The sequence below is a fragment of the Lepeophtheirus salmonis genome, chromosome 14, assembly GCF_016086655.4.
Source record: "Lepeophtheirus salmonis chromosome 14, UVic_Lsal_1.4, whole genome shotgun sequence".
NCBI lineage: Eukaryota > Metazoa > Arthropoda > Copepoda > Siphonostomatoida > Caligidae > Lepeophtheirus > Lepeophtheirus salmonis.
The window spans coordinates 15,282,521-15,307,732 of record NC_052144.2 but is presented as its reverse complement, the minus strand read 5'-3'; the positions used below and the strand labels follow the sequence as shown (position 1 = coordinate 15,307,732).

Here is a 25,212-nt window from a genome sequence, read left to right as displayed (position 1 = left end):
TGTCCTTTTTTCGACTTGCTCGATTGCTAGAGAGCTCAGGTTTTTTTTTATTTTTTTTGTAACTGATTGTTTATAATTTAATATATCGGAATATGAATTAATTTCAATCCCTCAAACATCATTAATTACTGGATTAGTAAGTGTTCTCAGATTTCAATGGACCACCCGGTATTGAAAAATTATTCCATATTGGGGAAGAATTGGCTAACTGCTACTAATAGAGATAGGACGTGTTAAAACAAACGAGATATCTTTCTTACATGTCCATTTCGCAAAATCAAGTTTCAGAGATCGTGGTTGTGAGTACCAGACTGTGTCGTAACTAACTGCCCCAATTGAAATATAAATACACACATCATATAAACTGTATTCTACTAAATCTATAGCATTTTGATTATGTAGTAAATTATATCAGTGAACAAATGTATATTGTTCCATGTGCCACCCAGGCCTATGACTAATACTCACTAGTGTACTAATTTCTATCAAAATAATAATAATATTTACAAATTTTGTGTTTATTTATAAGTTTAAAAAAATGGTCCATAAAAATGTCAGGAATAAATGAGTCATAATGTCATCTCTGCACGCTTGTCAACCCGGTTTTGAAAAATCTTAGTCACATCCCTGGCCCCTTCAAGAATTTGGAGTGTCCCTAAGTGGACACAGAAGACGGTTTGGTTACGGAACTGATTCAAAATGATGTCATTTGATAGCTGAAGTTTTAAACTTTTTATGGAGATACAGCCTACTTTACTTTAACAACGAGACCAAAAAACAAGAACCTAATAGTCAAATAATCATTGATTTAATCCTCGTTCATTTTGTAAAAGCAAATTGCAGAGCTTACGAGTCCTAGAACATTTTTTAAAAGTCGAGACCACGCGGTGGAGGTAGTAAAGGAAATCAAAAAGATTCTAGAGTGAAAATAAAAAGTAAAGATGGATGATTTGAATTATATAATTAACAAAATAGTGGGTGAGGTCAAAAAGGGAAGTCCGACTTCTATATAAGGGCCTTTCAAGAGGAGGTCGTTTCACCTTGAATCGAAAAAAAATATCTGAATGAAGGATTTGTTTGACATATTCAAAAAAAAACTCAAAAATTACCTTTCAACAACTCTAAGAAATTATAGACCAAAGAGCTTTAACCTTCCATCCTCATCCCTAGATCTCCTCCATTATTTATCCTTTATGGGATGAAATTGAGATGAAGGCTATTAAAGTCCGCAAGTCTAATATTTAACACCTCAAAGAGGATGAGTGAGGGTTAGTTAATCTGGAAGAAATTGAAGTTTTTTTGGGTATGTTCGGTCTTGCATCTTCGGCTATAGAAATGACCAACTGACTTTATACCACTGTGGTTGCAGTGGGCCTACTTTAAAATAGGTACAAGGGTTGAATTAATCAGCATTTCAAAAAGAATAAAATACCATTGGAAATTTCTTTTTTAAAAAGGCTCTACATTTTATTTTTCAAAAAATATGATTTTGAAATTAAATTCTTTGACACCCGTATCCAAATTGAGATTTGGGCTCTCATGCAACCCTTATTGTAAAGGGCCCTGTAATAGTTAATATGTGCCTACCAGAAGCTCAAAATTTGAATAATTACTCTTAAATAAAATATATAAAATCCACCTTATTGGTAAAACTTTTCATTTGTTTTTATTCAAGCCCCTAATTATGTTGATTTTTTCTTTAAAAAGGAAATTTTCAAAGGGTCACCCTGTATTTATGTACACACTATATTATATGTTGTATGGTATTATGAGAAAAAGGAAGAAGGAAACGGTCAGTCCAACGATGATATGATCATCGTCGTCGGAAGACATATTTTATTATTTCTCTTAATTCCCTTCTAATGATTGTCTCCCACGATATACATTCATAGTAGATTAAGGGTATGTGTTTTATTATCACATTGACTCTCAAGTTGAACAACCTCAAGAAGGAAGAAGGCCGGAAGAGAAGAAACAATATCCTCAATTATCATTTATCATCGTAATCAAGGGTAACTTGAATACCAATGAGGCGGAAAGGAGAGCGAAAATAAAAGGTCTTAGTTTCATTTTCAACAAGGTGATGCCTTTCCACGTCACGCAACCTTTCTTCTGGGAGCACACCCCTAAATAAAATTGATAGTTGGCCAATTTTTCTTAACTATAGAGTTAGTATTCACTAACAAGGGACGTCCGCAGGGAGTGGGCTGAAGGAGCTGTAATACTTTTCCCTCTCTGCTTATGATATTAATATTTTTTGACAGCCCTACTGAATACCTTACAGAAAGTTAAAATTTTGCTGGAGAATATCTTCGGATGTAAACTCTATGAAGATGGTTTTTTAAACATTTTTAATGGTGTGAGCAATGGGAATATCAAATATATTACTTTAGATCATTTTTTAGGGTATTTCTATAAATGACATCATTACCAACATCCTCCATTAATTTAATGATGGCTCCTCGGGAAGAGACGGGTTTACCCGTGTATTTCTCCATAAAAATTTTTTGAACGTAAGATTATTAGAAATGAATAAGGGTATATTTCATGCAACAAGCATCTTTGTGAGATCAAAGTTAAAGTCTGACTTGATTTATTCATCATTAACTTGATTTTATAGATGAATACTCATACTCTTGATATGAGATGAGGATAATGAGTGGGGTTTAATTCTAGACAGGGTACTAAAGGCACATTTATATCGACAAATCCGTCAAGCCATCTGTTTCTCGTCCGGTAAGTATTTTCCAAATTCCTGGGCCTCCATTTCCAGAAATCCAGATAGAAGGGCGACGTTATTTTAGGCATTTTATTCAGTTCTCTATAGAATATCAGCATCTAATATTATATTAATATTGAATAATAAAGGCGGGAATTGATAAAGTTCTTGATATAGGAAGATGTTTATTATTTAATCAATGATGCCATAAGTATTTGTTCCCTTCTCCTCGCACGCTTTTGTATCCTTGCCAAAATTGTTAACTTTACTATTCAGCAACCCTACCCTTTCCGTTTTTTTCGAATCGGTCTGATCTTTTTTGATATTGATCAGTCCTAATATAAAACGTAAAATACATATTATGTGGGGGGAATAATAACAGAAATAGATAAACAATATTAATTAAACACAGTAATTCATTTTGCAATTATTAAATCAATTTTACATCATAAAATGCAGACATGTTTTGTTACAATGTTTGTGTTATTGAAGATAATTATGATTTTTCCCTCGATGGTACATATTTTAGTGTCATTTGAACATAAGTTAGACACACATATAATTAGCTTAAGTTTTTAATCTTAGGACATAAATTGATCTAAGCAAAAGCTATGAGCATCTGAAATTCAGCCTTGATTTTCTGACAAACATGCACCTCAAAGTGCGTTCCGATTTTTACAAAGACTCCTAAACTTTCCAAAGCTATAAAATATAATGTAATAATAATTAGTTTAAATGAATCAAAATATACATGAGTTACTCTATATATATTTTTTTTTTCCCCAACAAATTGTCTAAGAATTATGTATTGAGTAATAACGTAAGCCTAATCCAGATCATCGATCTCTTCATTTATACGTTGATAACAATAGTTTCCTTGGGTGTAAAAAATGGTTTAAGATATCATTCGAAAGTGCAGTTAATAGACTTTTATGCGCGATATTTATTTTCTTAGTAAATGTTGTTTAAATGAAAATAGCTCCATTTAAATTTTCAATGGTTGAATGAGTAAGGATTACAATGTTTCCGTTCTTTTTCGGAAGTTTTAGAGCAATATTCAGCAACCTCTCCAATAGTTAGTATTAAATTACTATAAATTAAACTATATAATGCAAATAGGCACGATTCAAGAAAGTTTCTTAACTAAGACTAATATTTTCAACACCTATAAATATTTTAATATTAATAAACTTTCCTAAGCTTCCATAAAACCCGATCAGCTATGTGGTTTCGACACACACAATATAAGATGGTATTATGAGGTGTTGTGTCGGTCTTTATTTAGGACCAAGGACTGTAGTCCAGTCCGGTTCCATCCAGTCCAGTCCCACTTGTCGGTCCTTAAAGAAGGTAAAATCGACCACGTGTGACGTCAATGAGGGTGTTATTCCTCTTTTTAATTATTCCTTTTATAATAAATTAAAATGAACTAAGTAACAATATAACATGTTCCTCCTGTATTGTATTACCATGGAAAATTTATTATTTTTTGCAAGATATATGCAATAATCCTAATACATATTTCAAATATCTTATTTGCCTTAATAATCTATCGATATTGTTATGAAAAGTTCCAAGGACCGGTCCTAATGGCTGAGGGCCCTAAGTACTGATAAGTCTGGTCCTAAGACTGACTGGACTGGACCAAATTAATAAGGACCGATACAACACTAAATTTACAATACTCCTCAAGATATTTGCAACAACCAACATTTGCTGACGTATTGGAGCTAGTAGTATAACAAAATTAATGCATTTATCTGGGGCCTTAATTTCATATTTTTGAAGTTCTTTAATCACAAAATCAACTTCACATTCACTGTCTCTTTCTGGTATTCCAAGGATCCATTCAACTTTACTTTGGCCCAGGCTTTTAAGGCTTCAATATTTTGATGTTCCGTTCAATTTGTTTTTTTCCTTCAGCGTTCCACCATTATTTCGGTTCCGCAATCAGTTCCGCGTTATAATCGTTATACGATATACACAGGGGCTAATTTAAGAACTAAATTTAAGGATTTTTAAAATAATAATTCGTTGAATATTAGTGTTAAATTGAGCAATCACTGACAAAATTTGATTCATTCATTGTCAACATGGAGACCAAAAGGCAAAGTATAGACAATTTCATTAGCACCCAGCATAGCAACAAGACAAGAAAAATTGGATCGTGAACTAAGCGAGAAACTCCATGAACGACCGTTACCTCATCTACGCCGTCGATGAGATTCCCCCGATGAACCAGACTAAGTCCCCAGCCTCCACAATGATGCTGGGAATTGTGGTATCAGACAGGAAGAAGATGCCTCAGTATTGGTTCCCGATAGGCCTGAAAATCGGGACCAAGGAGTATCAGGATATCCTCAAGGAGGTGGTCTTGTCATGGGTGAAGTCCAACTACCCAACAACTCTCTTTCATAGGACAGAAAAAATCTCAATTACTACAGTTATTTACCTCTCTTCGATGAAAATAACTTCCAGCGAGATTGATATTATAAACACTAGTTAGTGGGAAACTATACTGCGGCCCACTCAAAACACAAAAACAGAATTTATTATTTTTAGTGGCCCATTGGATTACATTCATCAACAATGATGAGCATTGGCCCCATGATTCAGGATTATTGAAGTACTCAAATTCATACGTTCGTGTTAAGTTAGAGTACTAGAAACTTTCAGGTTCTATAATCAGTTCCGTTCTTACTTTATAATTAGTAGCACTTGAGACTGGGCTGAGGATTGAAACTAGTAGTTTCTGATGTTTCTAACTTATATTAATTTTGATTTTAATATTAATTAGTAACCTGGTGGGCAACCCGGTTTGCCCGCACGTAATACTTTCTCTTTCTGAACTTGCTAATCCGCCTGACGGACAACCAAACAAAAATACAGCTATAATTCCTTTAATATTAATAATTTTACTAAAGTATATTAGATGAATTCATCCCCGATCCTCTCCTTCATTTCCCTTGGTCCTTCAAAATTTAGGTTGTCTCACATGACCTCGTCAGACACAACAATTATTCAGGTAACCAATTCAAAAAAAAAAAATGGACCAGCTAAAAAATACACACAATTTACGTCACTGAATAATGTGAATATATGTAATATCAAATATACATGGAGAGTGGATGATTTTCTGGAATATACAATATTGACGAATAATAAGCTGTATTTTGGACATGGAAAAATGATATTGATAAATATTTACTTATTGTTATCATTATAATTCTCATTGTAACTCTCAATCTTAGGTTTAAAATGGCACAGTCCATTTTGAATTAAATATTTTAAGAACTGTTGGAATCATCATCACTTTTCTGACGCACTTCATCTTCCTAAATTATTAAATTGAATGCATAGTCTGGAAATCAAAAATAACGTCGATATCATTCTCCCTAATCTTTGCTAATATTATAATATTCAAACAAGTGATCGAATCAATTTAAATCAACTAATACTTAATTAGCCATACCCCATGGATTCAAAAATAAATAATTGCAATTCTAACTTAATGAAAAAAATATAGGCTAAATCAATAAGTTGATATGGATTTCAATTTTTTTTTTAAATAACTATAAATGGACCATCTGTATATCATCATATATGTATTAAATATTCTCATTCTATAATGAAAATAATATAATAGTCAAATTGATACAAAGGATTAATTAGGAGTATCTAATTCATAAATCCTTTGAAATTCATGACAAATTATTAAAACTTGTAACTTTGAACAACTGAATCTAAAGTATTTATAAGTATTTTTCGATTTTCTTTAGATATAGTCTAGGATATACATCATTTTCTTAATAATGGATATGTTATATATCTTCACACCTATAGGTTTGGTGACCTATGTATAAATGTTCCGTGTGTATTTTGAGTATAATAATATATTAATATGAGATTCATTCTGTATTCTCCGCGTGTAGAATAAAGTATATATATAAACTCCATATCCTCATATATCTCATATCCACGTATATCATATGATATATTTTTATAATAAAAAAACCCATGAATATAACTTAATATAATCAATAATATATTAAAAATATGTGGATATTATGTACTAAACATTAAATACTCATGTGAAAAACATAAACTTACAATAGGATCTTAATTTGTCATTTATCTTGAATATAGAGTTCAATGCAATTATTATACTTGTAGAACCAAATATGATCAAAATTTTGTAAAGGATCCCCACTTTCATATTACCCGGAATAGTTTGTAACATAGACCAATAATAGTTCTAAAACTAATAATACGAAGGATTTTGAAATTTGTACTCACATGACTATCACAATAACATAATAGCATTTGCATGTCCAAACTAAAACAGAATGAATCTATAAGATAAAAAAATAAAATAAAGGAGAACTCATAAAATCATTTGGTTATTGCAATGACATTCAGATATTCCAACTAAAGTCTATAGAAGTTAAGGGTCTGTTGTACATTATTTTAAGCACATAATCACGTAAAAGTTCCAATTATCTGTAAATAATTTATTTGTTTATTGATCCTAGTTCTTTGTTAAGGTAATATTAAATTAGTGACAATTAATTTAGTTATTAGAAGAGAATTCCCTACTCAATATGGTTGGGTATTGCAATGATATTCGATAATTTCAATAGAAGTCTACAGAAGTTAAGAGGTCACTTATATAATTTTTTTAAACATATAGCACTTTAAAAGTACCAAATATCTATTTATACGTAATAGCAGAATAAAATATGTTTTGCAAAACCAAAATATCGAAAATAGAAAAGCATATTATCTTTACAAGTCTAGTCTACTTGTTTTTAAATGACAAAATGAGACTAAGTAGTAATAAAAAAATCAGAAGTCAGATTGAAGTGTCCAGGTTGTATAATTATCCGTATAGACCTTATATCACGAAATCCAATTTATAAATGTGATTGAGATGAGTGATAACTGCATTATATACTTCAAGAATACTGAAGGACTCTTATTAATGAAATAATTATATCAAAATAGAAGACAAAGCAGAGCTGACATTCAAAAATTTCAAAGAAGGAGCTATCTATGAAGGGTGAGAACTCTCTCTGTTCCACACATAATCGGTTATTCTGTGGTTTTATGGAACTCCTTAGAAGATCGGGGGGAATTTATATATCATGACAATGATTAAAGAGATCAAAAGTCACTATCACAGACCTTGATAGGAAGAGACAACTCCGAAATGAGCGTTCCTACCATTAAAGAAGATAAGGTTCACTGCCGAGCGAAAAACTCATGAAAGGGATATCTTCTTAAGAGTCGATTTCCCTTAAATAGACAATAAAATTAAAGAGAGAATAAGAAGATGAATAAATAGGGCATTCTTAGAAACAAGATGGGTGGATGGATCCATATATCCGATTGTTCCGTAGGAGAGATCCATCCAAATGATCATGAATGAAATGTATTTCCACGCAGTTCCAACTTCTCTCTTCTCTCGCCTTTTTTCCTTTTACTGAGTAATAGTATAAGAAGTTCATACATACGCACGTCCAAAGGTTTCGTGAATCAAAAAGAAGTTGCAGAATAAGCTATATTAGGGAGTACTACTCACTGGCTAAATACATAACTATAGATAAAATACAGTGGTATTTGTCAAAGAGGTATTTATTAGATACTATTTGGAGGAGCAATAGTTTCAATCACGCAACCTGTTGTGGTGAAAAACATCACATTTTTTTTGTTGAGAAATTCGACTTGGTCAACTCATATGAACTTTGTACAATTATAATATAAATTATACACCTTGGGATGATATTTGAATCCCAAAAATTTGTCGTTTAACAAAAAATGATAGCTTGACTGAATGTATTCAGTTAAAAATCAAAGTAGATATATATTATACGGTATTCTAAAGTAAATGTTTAAAATATTATCAAACTAATGAATTTGTCCTTCTAAGATAAATTAACAATAATAAATTAAGATAAATATAGGATCTTATTAGTAGTTTATGTTTTTCACATAAACATGTCATGTTTTGTTTAGTGAATAATATCTACTTATTCTTAATATATTACTGATTTATCGTTATACTGATGATTTTTTGATTATAAAAATATACCTAATATTATAATAATGATTATTATTTAAAGAAAATATATGGAATATACTCTTAAGTCATGAATGACTTAAATGCAGTCGTTTAAAGTTACAAGGTGACTAATAGTAGTGTACCGCATTAAAAAAATATAGACAGATGGATGTAAAGAGACTAATAAGATTTCTGAAGGTAAATGTTCTCCTGTTCTGGTTTTTCATACCTACAAGGGTATAGTATGAAAATTAGATGCAAGTCCCCTTTAATATAATAACGGCATAGGTGCGGACAAAAGCTCAATGTTCGGTTTCAATCCATGACGTCATTTAGTGTAGTAGAAAAAACATAAATAACAGCTCAAGATCACATGACAATACGAGAACCAATAAGATCTAAAGCATTAAACTACGATCTACTATGAAAATTGCCGTGTCTCAAATATTTCTTAATAAATAATAAATATTGTTAATTCTACAGTGCTACACCAATCTAAAATTGGAGTTCATGTTTTAATCCATTTTGTTCCCACGTGGTAATTATATTATAATATATTATAAATACAGTAATACTTAAACTAGTTATTTATCTAATTTTTCGTTACATGCATTTATTATGATGGGGAGACATGTTACACTTCTTTTCAAATTTTTGATGCCTATTACGGATTTCTTTACATGACTTTTTTTCAATCTTATATATTTCAAGGCCCATTGTTGTATGCATCAGTTAGAACTTTAATAATTAATCATGTCTATTGAGTAAATTTAACATAAAATATCAAATCTGTAGAAAGAAAGATAAATACTCAATCATACAACAGATGAAACAATTTTTATCATTCCAAATATCTTAATTATAAAATAAAGGGAATTAACGTTTTCTTTTGGTCGTTTTTCCTTTATTCTTAAAATTGCTTTTGAATAGACGGAATTGGAACATGAAGTTTTTTATAGTTATTTGTGGGATGTCAAGTTTAAATGAAATTTTTTGATACAATAAGATCTGACCACTTTCTCTGTCTGTCCTGTATCAAAATCATGTAGCCATAAAGGAATTAATTAATGATAAAGTTATCTACTTAATATATTAAAATTTATATTGCATTCTTTCTGTAATATTTTTGTACGATACCGTATATCAGGCATAAAAATGTCTTTAAATATAATATATAATTACGTAGCTATCGTTTGTTTAATTTTATGATTCATTGTTATGCATTGAAGACCATGGAAATAGTCAATCAGGGACAAAAAATCCAGAAATTTCTATCGTCAAGTGATATTCTGATTGCATCTGCTTTTAGTGGTGCATACACACGTCTAGTTTGTCAACCATTAGATGTTCTGAAGATTCGACTTCAGATTAAAGCGGATGGACAATTTAGCTTATATCAATCATTCGTATCATTATTTAAGACTGAAGGAGTCAAAGGTCTTTGGAAGGGACACAACCCTGGACAGCTTCTTTCAATTTCATATGGAGTTGGAAAATTTGGTGTATATGGACTCCTATCTAAACAAAGAAAAGACTCTGATTCAAAACTATTCACTTTCGCCATTGGGAATCTGGCTGGTCTTACAGCTACTGTTATATCTTTCCCGTTTGATGTTGTTCGAACAAGGATGGTGGCTCAAGGCTTGCAAATACATCCATATAACGGAATATTTGATGCCTTGAATAAAATTATTCGAAATGAGAGGTCAGCCCTATTTCGAGGACTTTTACCTACTATTTTAGCTCAATCCCCTTATGCTGGATTTCAATTTTTGTTCTACAAGTTTTTTTCTTCAATATGGAGGGACAACTTCGGTGTTTCAAATTCTTCCATCCTAAGTGGAAGTACAATTTGTAGTACATTAGCTGGACTTTTGTCCAAAATGATAGTGTTTCCTTTGGATACTATCAAGAAACAAATGCAGGTTTCTGGATTCTCAAGTTATACTGGAAATGTAAGGCTTCTACCTACAGTTGTAGGTTTATGGACTTCTGGTGGTATCGTAAGATTTTACAGAGGACTAACCCCGGGACTCATTAAGGCCATGGTCACCTCATGTATTAGTTTAGTGTCATTCGAATATTGTTGCCTGGCCATTTGGAAATATAAACAAAATTTTGCATAATTTTAATATAACAAAGGAATATTAGTCAAATGTTTGAAAAAAATTATAAATCCTCTTCCTGAACTTAAATAATATAATATAAAGTCGTGCTGTAATTAATTTATTTCAAAATACTAAATTGGGTATGTTCGTAATTTATTGGTTTAAAAATTTTACTCAACTCTTAAAATATAAACTTATATTCTCATTTTTAGAGTATATTCGATGACGGTTGATAAAGACGGTTTCACTATTGTAACGCGTAGCAGAAAAAAGAAAAGTTGTAAAACGGAATCCATAGAATTTGCGAAACGGATTCAACAGACTCTCGAAGATAGTTCAAACTTTGGAGAAGATGATTTATTAATCGCTAAGAGGTATATTTGTTATTTTTTCGGATGCTTTTTCTCAATTATGCATATTAATTTAGATTATATATATGACCATATTTATTTTTAATTATTTCAGGGATATGTCTCTAAGTCTATCAAAGTTTCGGGAATCGAAATTTTACCAAAGCTTTATCAAGAGCTTTTTAGGAAATAAAGTCGTCCGCGATATTCATTCACTTGTATGTTTTGGATTGGGTACGTTTCTGACCAAGAATCCTATTTCTAACTCATCGAAAGTTCAACTCTTGTTTCTATTGTCGTTAAAGTCGGACTTAGGGATCGAAACCTCGCTTGTTTCAGATCCAATTTTTTTTAAATCAGAGATTCGCTTTCTTCAAGACTCAGGATTGACTGTGCTCAAGGAAAACATCGAAGGGAAGTTTAAAGTAAAGGAGAAAACCTTATTTTTCCTACCTCATTGTCCAAAACAGTTAACTAATAACTTACTCTGGTCCAACTGGAAAGATCTGGATAACATCATTATAATTTCTAATAGTTTTAGTTGTATCTGTGACTTTTCTACTGATAAAGAACTTAATTCTGTTTATTATCTAAAGAAGGCTTCAAATTTTGTAAAAGAAACTCTCATCGAAAACAACTACCAGGACTTAACGATTTTCAACGATCTTTCGTTTCATACCTTTGATTGCAGCTCTTTAGATTTAGAAGAACCAGATAAATTACCTCCTCAATATGACATCAATGATGTTGAATTTGTCAAGGCGTTGTAGTTCTTCGTCAAAATCCACTTGTAAATCTTTTTTGATAATGATAAAGAACTGGAGTTCAAAATGTACAAGTAAATACTTACATAAATGAGGTCTACAAAAAGTATTTTGAAACACCAAAACAATGTTGTAAAACTGGCGAGGAAATAAATCACTTTGTTGATAATTTTACTATATCAAATCACTGGAGTTTAAGAGAATGAGATATTGTTCTTATTGAATTTCGTGCAAAGGGGGAATGAAGCGTTAAAGAAACTGTTCATTAGGTTGAATTCAAGCTTCCTCATGATCTAAAATAATTAATGAATCAAATGAAACTTAATGAACTCCCTTATTTTTCAGTGTAGTCACAGTATGTCACATGACGATATTGCATTATCACTTCACGCACAGCATCAATGTTCTCTGGCACAACGGCCGTTTTTGGACGACCTTCATGGAATTCGTCTTTGAGCGAGCGTCGGCCACGGTTGAATTCATTAAACTAGTTTTTGACAGTGCTATAGGATGGTGTTTCATCGCCATACAAAGATTTAAGTTCATCAATGCAGTCTTGTGCTAATAATCCACGTCGAAAGTTGTCAAAAATGATCGCACGGAAATGTTCACGACTTCGTTTCATTTTTTTGCCAAATTAATTTTTTCAAATCCCTGTAAACAACACGTCTACGTCAAACCAAACTGAGTACGATTATACTACAAAAATGTCAATTTACCAAAGGAAATGTCAAATTGCACCTGGCAATACTTAGTGTAGCCTAGGCCAGAAATATATAGCAGCCTATGTTGTACTCCAAAAACTGATATAAATTATAAATATTAATAATTTTATTTCTTAGTTTAAAGGGAAATAATTGAACTCACTCTAGACTTTAAAAAAATTTTCTAATAATTATATGCTTAAAACATATCAACATTCAAATTTATTCGATAATATTATGACGACAAAGTGTGTATTGAGTAAAGTCAACGTATTGTTTGTAATTGAATATAATCTTCTTATAGTTATCGTTAAAATAACCCTTTCTTGTAATAAGAAAAAAAATGAAGTTATACAATTTAAGGAAGTTTAATGGCCATTTTGTAATATGTAAATGTTTTCAAAAATTTCGCTAAGTTAAATTAGCAATCCTATATTTGTTTATTATTCGACTTTCTATCTATTAAAAGTGCAGAAATGTAAAACCTTTATCTTAATTACAAATAATTATTAGGATTTTTTTTTAAATAATTAAGATAGAAACATTTGTAATCGTAAAAATTCAAAGCACTTATTAGTTATTAGTCTTATTACCAGGCTTCTACCCGTCCACCCTTTTTCCGTTCAATCGTTCATTTTTGAATTATTTATTTATCTAGTTTAAAAAGTCAAACCTACAAAATACTCATTAATGTATAAAGCCCCTTTTTGTTTCTCAATACATAAAAATAAGCCTCAAGGCCGTAGCTTACTAAAAACGAAATAGGCAATATCAGGGGTCCTGAAATGTATAGGGAGGGGTCCAATATACTGGTAAAAATGATAATAACTTTCTGGCGGGTTTTTTTGGAGAGGCCTCTAATTGGGTTTTAATGGCTTGGCTGATTTTTCAAAGTCCTATAAGTTCCTCCTGTGAGCTCATCTCTTTTATACACCCACAGTGGTCTATTATTTATGTTAACCTCTCCAGACGGTTTTTTTTGTTAGACATTAATGAAAGACTTTGGTGTGGGGGTGTTTACTATGTGAGAGGACAAAATTAGTCCCGAATCACTTGTCTTTATTTTCAGCTACAACCTGACCTGAATGCTGCACTGCCTTACCAGTTAAGAACTGCATTTCTTAGTATGAAAATAATAAGTGCACATCAACCTATTGCATATATTCATGCAGTTGTAGTATTGTAAATTATTTTGTAACACTTCAGTTTTTGTTTGGCACATAGTTCAACTTTATTTTTTTGCATCGTCTATTATTGAGGTTACGTTTTTTAATTATTTATTGTATTATTAGAAGTTTTTATTGTATCTCAGAGTATAATAAATGTCTAAGGCAAATAATATATTAAGCTTTGTGTGAGAGTATAATATTGAGTACACATTTTATATTTTTGGCTAATATCTTGCATAGGGCAGCAAATTGATTCGGGTTGGCTCTGCTGATCAGAATACCACACAAATGAAATTTTTAAATACAAGAAGCAAGAGTAGGTATAAGGGTCAATCCAAGGTTATGTCATTATGTAATCGAGCTTGCCGGAATTTTCAATTTGATGTACTGTACCAACTGCTCGGCAAAACACACAAATTTTGACGTCATTGAGTATTACAGCGATACAAGGAATACTAGAAACGTTTTTAGTATTCCTCGAGCACAGCGTTACCTCGGTTTAAAGCTTTAGTTTAACCTTGTGGGAAGATATTCATATACTCGAATTTCCTACACCAAAATCTGTAATCTAGTAAAATATGATATTTCAATAAAACAACACAACTTTCTTAAACATCAAGAAAATTAAACGAAATTCTCATGAATAACAGAGCACAGTATTGTAAAAAAGGTGATGGTTTTAAAGATCTCCAATTGAATTATATAATATTAAATTCGAGTATATGAATATCTTTCCACGCTCTTCAGACAATTAATGATATATATATTTTTTTTAAAGGAGAGATTAAAAATTAAGTTCTTTTATATTGCACAGTAATAAAGATTGAAGGTTTTAATGTCGTGTTAAAACTTACGTACTTCGCATGGTCAGATTGGATAAAAAACTTTAAAAGATACTAGATAAGTAAATGCATTAACGTCCATTATACCCTTTATTTGATCCATTACACCTTATTTGATTTTGAATGCTATCTTGGTATGACCTATTTTCCATTGCAATTAAAGGAAGAAACGGATTGAAAAAAAAATAGACTAAATAAACTATTATTAGCAACCATCAAAGATAATAATTAAAGTTATACCCTTTACTGCCTGGATATACTTCAAAGTTTCTTTTTAAATAAACAGGTGTATCATTGATTTCCAAGTCTATATCTTCTACCTAATTGTGATAAAAGCTAGTTTATGATCAATATAAGAAATATGTTTTGAAGTAAATTAGATATACTTTTCTATGTTTAGAATATTTTTATCATTTCTATGATTTTCCAGTGTTAATATTGATAGGCATTCGCCTGAATGTACTTTCAATACCATGGTAGATAGATATAAATATTTACTTTTGAATAATGTGACCAAGTGGATCTCATAGCCTTGTTAAGATATTTTTGTTATTAAAAAATATTTTGGAAGTTATTTCATTTATATTATATTCTGATGCCTATAAAATTTTATACAAATGATAATTTCTCTTTTTAATTCATTAGATAAAATTCTGACGTTAAGGGGATAATCAAGAAAAAAAGATTCGGGAAAAATAGTCAAAAAGCTACCTCTTATGGACAATAAGAAAATGAACGCCGTTCATAATTATTCCACGTTTATTTTTTTCCATTTGTTTAAAAAATGAACGGAAAGAGTGAAGGCCGTTCTTTTTTCCGTTCAATGTACAGGCCTGGGCAAAATCAATAAGTTGATAGGATTTCAATTTAAAAAAAAAAAAACTTTAAAAGGACCATCTGTATATCATCATGGTCCTATATAATAAATATTCACTTTCTATAAAGAAAATAATATAAAAGTCAAATTTATACAAAGGATTAGTCAAGAGTATCTAATTCAAAAATCCTTTAAAATTTACGACAAATTATTAAAACTTGTAACTTTGAACAACTGCATCTAAAGTATTTATAAGTATTTTTCAATTTTCTTTAGATATGGGACGTACATCATTATATTAATAATGGATATATTTTTATAATAAAAAAACCATGAATATATCTTAACATAATCAATAATATATATGAAAAATATGTGGATATTATGTACTAAACATTAAATACTCATGTGTAAAGCATAAACTTACAACAGGATCTTAATTTGACATTTATCATCCTAATAGAGCCAAATATGATGCATTGAATAACCCTTTGTTGCCTTGTGATTTTTACTATTATCTCCAAAGAGAGAGATATATATCTTAGTAAATATTTGAATAATACTCGGGGAAATCAAATTTTGTTAAGTATCCCCACTTTTATATTGCTTGGAATAGTTTGTAATATAGACCAATAGTAGTTCTAAAACTAATAATAGGAAGATTTTAAAATTTGTACTTGCTTGACGATCACAATAACGAAATAGCATTTGCATGTCTAAACTAAAACAGAATGAATCTATAAGATAAAAAAATAAAATAAAGGAGAACACATAAAAAGTTTGGGAATTGCAATGACATTCAGATATTCCAACAAAAGTCTATAGAAGTTAAGGGGTCTGTTGTACATTATCTTAAACACATAATCACGTAAAAGTTCCAATTATCTGTAAATAATTTATTTGTTTAGGGATCTTAGTTCTTTGTTAAGGTAATATTAAATTAAAGTGACAATTAATTTAGTTATTAGAAGAGGATTCCCTACTCAATATGTATGGGTACTGCAAATTGCAATGATATTCGATCATTTCAATAGAAGTCTACAGAAGTTAAGAGGTCACTTATATAATTTTTTTAAACATATAACACTTTAAAAGTACCAAATATCTATTTATACGTAATAGCAGAATAAAATATGTTTTGCAAAACCAAAATATCGAAAAAAGAAAAGCATATTATCTTTACAAGTCTGGTCCACTTCTTTTCAAATGACAAAAGAGACTCAGTAGTATTAAAAAAATCAGGAGTGAGATTGAAGTGCCCAGGTTGTATAATTATCCGTATAGACCTTATATCACGAAATCCAATTTATAAATGTGATTGAGATGAGTGATTACTGCACTATATACTTCAAGAATACTGAAGGGCTCTTATTAATGAAATAGTTATATAAAAATAGGAGACGAAGCAGAGCTGACTTTCAAAAATTTCAAAGAAGGAGCTGTCTATGATGGGTGAGAACTCTCTCTGTTCCACACATAATCGGTTATTCTGTGGTTTTATGGAACTCCTTAGTTCTTATATGTAGAAGTGTACGTTGATTCCTTTGAAGATCTGGGGGAATTTATAAATCATGACAATGATTAAAGAGATCAAAAGTCACTATCACAGACCCTGATATGAAGAGACAACTCCACAATGAGCGTTCCTACCATTAAAGAAGATGAGGTTCACCGTCGAGTGAAAAACTCGTTAAAGGGATCTCTTCTTAAGAGTCGATATCCCTTAAATAGACAATGAAATTAAAGAGAGAATAAGAAGATGAATAAATAGGACATTAGTAGGAACAAGAGGGGTGGATGGATGCGGATCCATGTAGAAGTATACAAGATCTGGAGGTATTTATGTATTCTTGACCATAGAGGGGATGATTCACGAGGTTAAAAGTCACTATCATGCACCTTGATGTGAAGAGCATTTGCGCAATGCAGGATTCTTCCATTAAAGGAGATGATATTAACCAAGTGCAGCGGATAGACTAAGAAGCGAGATACCTTCAACATGAAGTTGAAGAGAAGATCGGAAGTCGTATCGGTTATGTACGTATGGAAAAAATATGAATTCCTAGGAACGGAAAGGATGAGTGAATGCTGATTAATATATCTGAACCATTCGTATAAAAGATCCATCAAAATAATTATGAATTAATATATTTGCACGCAGTTCATTACTTTTTTTTTTTTCTCTTTCGGCATCTCGTATTTATCTATAATTTCAATTATATTAATGAACTCTTATCAGAAGTGAGTACCACTGAACTTGGCTCCGTTGTGACGTCATCGAAAAAATTGTCAGCTAACGTCAACCAGACTGCGTTACAAATTTCTTATCGCCGATAAGAAACTTGCAACGTTATTATCGATGCACCTTGTTCTACTGTGCTACACCAATCTAAACTTCGAGTTCATGTTTTAATCCATTTTGTTCCATTCACGTGGTAATTATTGTCATGTATTTTGTTTGTTACTCTGATTATTTGGTTTGGTTTGGTATCCCGGTTTGAGATTTTCTTGTTTTATAAATGTACTTTGTTTTATCTTTTTAAATACCTATGTAATCTTTTTACCTTTTAGTACTGAACTGCTCGTATCTCGAGAATATACCCTTTTTCTACATACTCCTTTTGACTCCCCTTTTTATTCATAAATTAGCGACGATCTATTTGACGTTCCACCTTAATACAGAACAATCTTATTATACTATAAGTATATTATAAATACAGTAATACTTAAACTAGTTATTTATCTAATTTTTCGTAACATGCATTTATTATGATGGGGAGACATGTTACACTTCTTTTAAAATTTTTGATGCCCATTTCGGATTTCTTTACATGACTTTTTCTCAATCTTATATATTTCAAAGCCCATTGTATACATCAGTTAGAACTTTAATAATTAATCATCTCTATTGAGTAAATTTAACATAAAATATCAAATCTGTAGAAAGAAAGATAAATACTCAATCATACAACAGATGAAACAATTTTTATCATTCCAAATATCTTAATTATAAAATAAAGGGGATTAACGTTTTCTTTTGGTCGTTTTTCCTTTATTCTTATAATTACTTTTGAATAGACGGAATTGGAACATGAAGTTTTTTTTAGTTATCTGTGGGATGTCAAGTTTAAATTAAATTTTTTGATACAATAAGATCTGACTACTTTTTGTAACATTTTTGTTCGATACTGTATATCAGGCATAAAAATGTCTTTAAATATAATATATAATTACGTAGCTATCGTTTGTTTAATTTTATGATTCGTTGTTATGGATTGAAGACCATGGAAATAGTCAATCAGGGACAAAAAATCCAGAAATTCCTATCGTCAAGTGATATTCTGATTGCATCTGCTTTTAGTGGTGCATACACACGTCTAGTTTGTCAACCATTAGATGTTCTGAAGATTCGACTTCAGATTAAAGCGGATGGACAATTTAGCTTATATCAATCATTCGTATCATTATTTAAGAAAGAAGGAGTGAGAGGTCTCTGGAAGGGACACAACTCTGGTCAGCTTCTCTCCATTTTTTATGGAGTTGGACAATTTGGTGTATATGGACTCCTATCTAAACAAAGAAAAGACCCTGATTCAAAACTATTCACTTTCGCCATTGGGAATCTGGCTGGTCTTACAGCTACTGTTATATCTTTCCCGTTTGATGTTGTTCGAACAAGGATGGTGGCTCAAGGTTTGAAAATACATACATATAACGGAATATTTGATGCCTTGAATAAGATTATTCGAAATGAGAGGTCTGCCCTATTTCGAGGACTTTTACCTACTATTTTAGCTCAATCCCCTTATGCTGGATTTCAATTTTTGTTCTACAAGTTTTTTTCTTCAATATGGAGAGACAACTTTGGTGTTTCAAATTCTTCAATCCTAAGTGGAAGTACAATTTGTGGTACACTGGCTGGACTGTCGTCCAAATTGATAGTGTTTCCTTTGGATACTATCAAGAAACAAATGCAGGTTTCTGGATTCTCAAGTTATACTGGAAATGTAAGGCTTCTACCTACAGTTGTAGGTTTATGGACTTCTGGTGGTATCGTAAGATTTTACAGAGGACTAACCCCAGGACTCATTAAGGCCATGGTCACCTCATGTATTAATTTGGTGTCATTCGAATATTGTTGCCTGGCCATTTGGAAATATAAACAAAAATTTTCATAATTTTAATCTAAAAAAAAAAAGTTGTAGTCAAAAGTATGGAAAAAAATATAAATTCTCTACGTGAACTTAAATTATATAGATATAAAGTAGTTCTGTGATTAGTTTATTACGAAATAATAAATTGGGTATGTTTGTAATTTATTGGTTTAAAATTTTACTCAACTCTTAAAATATAAACTTATATTCTCATTTTTAGAGTACATTCGATGATGGTTGATAAAGACGGTTTCACTATTGTAACGCATAGCAGAAAAAAGAAAAGTTGTAAAACGGAATCCATAGAATTTGCGAAACGGATTCAACAGACTCTCGAAGATAGTTCAAACTTTGGAGAAGATGATTTATTAATCGCTAAGAGGTATATTTGTTATTTTTTCGGATGCTTTTTCTCAATTATGCATATTAATTTAGATCATATATGACCATATTTATTTTTAATTATTTCAGGGATATGTCTCTAAGTCTATCAAAGTTTCGGGAATCGAAATTTTACCAAAGCTTTATCAAGAGCTTTTTAGGAAATAAAGTCGTCCGCGATATTCATTCACTTGTATGTTTTGGATTGGGTACGTTTCTGACCAAGAATCCTATTTCCAACTCATCGAAAGTTCAACTCTTGTTTCTATTGTCGTTAAAGTCGGACTTAGGGATCGAAACCTCGCTTGTTTCAGATCCAATTTTTTTTAAATCAGAGATTCGCTTTCTTCAAGACTCAGGATTGACTGTGCTCAAGGAAAACATCGAAGGGAAGTTTAAAGTAAAGGAGAAAACCTTATTTTTCCTACCTCATTGTCCAAAACAGTTAACTAATAACTTACTCTGGTCCAACTGGAAAGATATGGATAACATCATTATAATTTCTAATAGTTTTAGTTGTATCTGTGACTTTTCTACTGATAAGGAACTTAATTCTGTTTATTATCTAAAGAAGGCTTCAAATTTTGTAAAAGAAACTCTCATCGAAAACAACTACCAGGACTTAACGATTTTCAACGATCTTTCGTTTCATACCTTTGATTGCAGCTCTTTAGATTTAGAAGAACCAGATAAATTACCTCCCCAATATGACATCAATGATGTTGAATTTGTCAAGGCGTTGTAGTTCTTCGTCAAAATCCACTTGTAAATCTTTTTGATAATGAAAAAGAACTGGAGTTCAAAATGTACAAGTAAATACTTACATAAATGAGGTCTACAAAAAGTATTTTAAAACACTAAACCAATGTTGTAAAGCAAGCGAGGAAATGAATCACTTTGTTGATCATTTTACTAGATAAAATCAGATTAAAGAGGCTAAAAATGAAAGAGGAATCAAGGGAGTTGAAATAAAACGAAAATAAAAACGATGTATTTTAATTTTTTAATTCAATAAAAAATATAGAATACAAATACCCTTCGTAGAGGATTAGGTTTATGGGTTATGTATTTTTCTTATTAAATAACTTTTATTGATTTTTAGAGCATAATTAGGATTCAGATACTATGAAATATGGTTTTAATTAATAGTTTATGTTTCTGGTTTATTTTAAAGAAAGATACATAACCCTGTCCGAAACATAGTCTTAGATTAATCTTAAATTTCAAAAAATCCAAAAACCATTCCATGTTAATGTATTACTGTATTTATGTATATCCATTTGAGACTTCCCACAAAAGTCACTAAGTTTTCCAGGCGTGTAATTAAAAAAAAATATATAAGTAGGAAAATTCAATCAAATTCAAACTATACAAATTTTATATTTTGATTCCAAAATATTTCAGGTAAAAATAACTTGCTAGATACTCGTATTAGTGCACTTGTTAATGAGTTCTCCTTATTTTGAAAATTCAAACCTATTCGTGAGAAAGTATCACTAGGACTAAAGACTGCAGTCCCGTCCAGTTCATTCCTACATGTCCGTTCTAAAACTGATCAAGTTTGGTCCTTGATGACGTCATTCAACTTTATTTCTTCTTGTTTTAATTAGTTATAGTAGTGGCAGTCCCCCCTAAGACTGAAGTCTGAAGGACTAGTCAAAGACTGATAGGACCGGTCCTAAGACTGGATTGGATCGAATAAATAAGGACTAACACAGGGGTAAGTAACACTACAGTTTTGATAGTGATCTCTTTCTGCAGATATGCCGTCCATCGAATTGGCCAACATATACTTTTCTTTTTGATTTACACTCTAGAGGATTTAGAGATCCTTAACTTGTTTATAAACGTTTATTGCTACATATCATATAAAAACATGAGTATGGGTATATGTAAAAATAACTGTAACTTGTAGTGCCCTTGCAATAATTTGCCGATTATGTCTTCTACTGCAGTCCGTCCTGAACGTGTTTATGCTTCCGCCTGACATCCAAATTTATTAAGAGAGAATGAAGAGGCTGTAGACGAAATGTCCTTGAAAAGGTGGAAAAATGTCCAGAAAATATATCCACTCAATTATTCTTCATAAACCAGATAAAGTGGTTCTTCATCTCTTAAACCACTCTCACAACATATTGGCCAAACTTCATGGTGCATAAGGTGATAGTGTCGGCGTAGGAGACAATGCTCAGTGGTAAACTGAACCAAGGAGTTCAGTTATCCTTTTGAAGATATTTTTCCAAGTGATGATTCCATTTCCCAAGTCGAACTCTTGGGAGCATTGCACCGCTTTGACGACAATAGTCAAGGTGTCTGCCTTCTGTCTATATATTGGGAAGAAACCTTCCCCCTAAGAAATGAACAAAGTATACCAATAGTTCGAGTAGGAGGTCGATACAGAGATCCAGCTTTGCCTAGCATATCAGCCACCTCATTTCCAGTGACATTTGTAATTATTACTTTATATTAAACAATGATAAAAATAGATGAAAGGGTACAGAGAGAATGATCGTGAAAGAAGAGAAAAAAAAACGGTTTAAAGATTTGTATAGCGAACAAATGGGGTTTATTTTGGCCATGTTAAAAATGAACATGGTAACCCTGACCAATAGAATAATATTTTGGAATAGAGCAGCTTAGCTGTGATGTTTAATTAGACTAACTATATAGATGTTAAAAGAGAGGAGGGGGAGAAGGAATTAAAAAATGATATTCACAAGAATTACTCCGATGTCAATCCTCCATTCTACTCCGACTCCAACAAGGACTTACAATTATAACTCTGGAACAATTGGTAAAGTTTACTCCTTGTCTTTTATGAGCACACATGAATGTTGAATCAGGTTTTGAATATATTAGTAGGAGAGGAAGTTCACTACACAGGAATAAACTAATAATGTCAACTAGTAAGGAGAAGAGAATTCATTCTTTAAATGACGAATTCGAAAATAATGGGCATGGTAAAAAATACTGACGATTTACATCACTAGTGTTGTTGATCATTGCTTCACATGACATGAATCTCGTAACGAAATAAATATGAATGAATCATAGAAATAACAAAGATCAACATTGAAGAAGCAGAAGGATATTTATCGTGTGAAAGTTTTGGTCCCTATTATGTGTGAGATAGAGTTGAGCTAGGATTGGAGACTAAGGCACAATAAATCACTCCATGATATAGCAGTCATAAATAAACAATATCTAAAGTATTAATGTTTATCAATAGTTGACTTTGTCCAACTTTACAATAATTTTTCCTTGGTTTCATTTCATGAAGAAGGTGTAGTTATAGATAAAGTAGGTAGATTACAAAAATCACAGAATCTAGACCCTATTTAGATTCTTCTTATATACATTGAATTTAGAATTTAAAAAAAAAAAATGAAGTTACTTGTTCTTGTGAATTTTTATTGGTAAATGCCACATTCTATAGTCAGTCCCATCTGTTTACGTTTATTTTACTATATATATTTCAACGCAACCTTCCATTAATTGGAGGAGGGAAATTCAAATTATAAATTAATAAATATATTATTCTCCTATTTTTCATAAAAAATTTAAAATACGTTATTTAACAGCTTTAAATTAAAGTTTCAAAAATATAAAATAAATCTTACTCCCATATAAATAGAGTTGATTAATTTGAAATAGAAAAAAGATGCCTTTGATATGATTTTGGTGGGAGAAAATGAAAAACTGATATTAAGAGGAAAACCTTCTAATAGAACCTTCTTAAAATAGAATTAATGCAGAAAAAATATTGTACCAACCATTTTTCCTTTTATAGTATGACATCACACTTTTTATTGAATGTTTTTTATATAGATGACGTCATGACTTTTCTTGTTTGTTTCATATTTTCTTTATCAGTCATTCTGATTAGAAAACAAAGTTTCACCAGTTCAATAATGTCTATATCAGCTAATATAATTTTAGAAATCTTGTCGCTTGATAGATAAAAGCTTAAAGTGTACCGGAGTCTACCTGAAATTTATCAGAATTAACCTTTTTTAAATAAATAATTTTGAAAATGTAAGCATTAGATTCTGAAATGCTTATAAAACATTTTCTATTTATATATTTTCTTAATAAACTACATACTCATGTACTCTTGTATGTATTGCTCAATTGTATGGCCATGTAGTTAGTCAACGTTCTCAATTGCTGCAGCAAGTCTATCCTGATATAAAGAGGTCCTTTTATTCCCTCTACTGGATGGACTGGCTTTCCAAGATAGCTATTCAAAATGACATGGTGGAGCAAATAAATAATCATATGCTACAAGGTCTGCCTGGACAATTTAATTTTGTCAAATCCATTGATACTATATCCGATCCCGAATAGGTAGTGCACTACCCTTTTGAATTCTTACATGTCCAACAGCCACCAGGGTTTCCTCCTCACAATCTAATCCTGAGAGAACGGGCGCCAATCTTGTTGCTACGGAATCTGGATGCACCAAAACTCTTTAATGGCATACGATTGCTGGTAAACCACTTTTTAAATATGTCGTTCAAGCAAGAATTATGACTGGATGTGCAAAAGATCATGCTTTCTTCATTCTGCAAACCCCAATTCACTGGTTTTTCCATTGTTAAGGCTTAAGTTCCCGTTCAAGTTGGTTTTTGCAATCACAATCAACAAGTCGTAAGGCCAGACACTCAAAGTTGTCGAAGTTGATGTAACAGATAACTGTTTCTCTCATGGTCACTTTTACGTAGCTTGCACAAGAGTAAGGACAAGCAAAAATCTCCATCTTTTGGCACCGAACAGTAAAACAAAAATTTAGTTTACTAATCAGGCCTAATGTAATTATGGCTATAAACTACCAAAGAGAACAATTTCATCCAATGACATGACATTAGTAGACAGTCTAAGTATTTCGAACATTGATAAATGCCCAAGAACTCTTAAAAAACGAGATTTTTTAAATTCATGGGCTCCACTTAATAAAGGAAACAAATATTTTTTGTGCCAAGTAGGGGCTCTGTAGTTGCCAGAAGTCTTTCAGCCAGAAATTCATTTTTTTGGCCTTCCAATCTTGAACTGTTTGTGCCCTATGTGCAAGAAGATCGTCCTGTTAAAAAAAATAATGGGCTTTCTTTGATTGCTTTTTGATCTTGCAAACCTAGGGAAGCAC

General features: G+C 31.3%; 2 protein-coding genes and 1 long non-coding RNA gene across 11 annotated transcripts; 2 read left to right on the top strand and 1 right to left on the bottom strand.

Annotated features, from left to right (window-relative positions):
- Positions 1 to 9,119: 9,119 nt before the first annotated feature.
- LOC121128919 (SRR1-like protein) lies at positions 9,120 to 12,171 on the top strand. 3 transcript variants are annotated; one of them, XM_071893222.1, is made up of 4 exons: positions 9,152 to 9,318; positions 10,010 to 11,028; positions 11,101 to 11,262; positions 11,354 to 12,171. In XM_071893222.1, exons 3-4 carry the CDS (start codon positions 11,111 to 11,113, stop codon positions 12,006 to 12,008), a joined length of 807 nt encoding a protein of 268 aa, XP_071749323.1. In that variant the 5' UTR covers positions 9,152 to 9,318; positions 10,010 to 11,028; positions 11,101 to 11,110; the 3' UTR covers positions 12,009 to 12,171. The 3 variants fall into 3 exon arrangements, 2 of the variants coding, with proteins under 2 accessions (XP_040580462.1, XP_071749323.1); XM_040724528.2 differs by lacking the exon at positions 10,010 to 11,028 and having other exon boundaries at positions 9,120 to 9,318; XR_005868298.2 differs by lacking the exon at positions 11,354 to 12,171 and having other exon boundaries at positions 9,179 to 9,318; positions 11,101 to 11,165.
- Positions 12,172 to 16,779: 4,608 nt separating this feature from the next.
- Positions 16,780 to 17,337, bottom strand: LOC121128921 (uncharacterized). The gene is made up of 2 exons (XR_005868300.2): positions 17,146 to 17,337; positions 16,780 to 17,086 (listed from the first exon to the last, which is right to left on the bottom strand). It is a non-coding gene; the product is annotated as an uncharacterized lncRNA (long non-coding RNA).
- A 465-nt stretch (positions 17,338 to 17,802) lies between these two features.
- Positions 17,803 to 21,429, top strand: LOC121128918 (SRR1-like protein). Of its 7 annotated transcripts, none has more exons than XM_071893221.1 (5): positions 17,845 to 17,969; positions 18,106 to 18,237; positions 18,816 to 19,837; positions 19,909 to 20,070; positions 20,160 to 21,429. In XM_071893221.1, exons 4-5 carry the CDS (start codon positions 19,919 to 19,921, stop codon positions 20,812 to 20,814), a joined length of 807 nt encoding a protein of 268 aa, XP_071749322.1. In that variant the 5' UTR covers positions 17,845 to 17,969; positions 18,106 to 18,237; positions 18,816 to 19,837; positions 19,909 to 19,918; the 3' UTR covers positions 20,815 to 21,429. The 7 variants fall into 7 exon arrangements, 3 of the variants coding, with proteins under 3 accessions (XP_071749321.1, XP_071749322.1, XP_040580460.2); XM_040724526.2 differs by having other exon boundaries at positions 17,860 to 17,969; positions 18,106 to 18,253; XM_071893220.1 differs by lacking the exon at positions 18,106 to 18,237 and having other exon boundaries at positions 17,803 to 17,969.
- Positions 21,430 to 25,212: the final 3,783 nt, after the last annotated feature.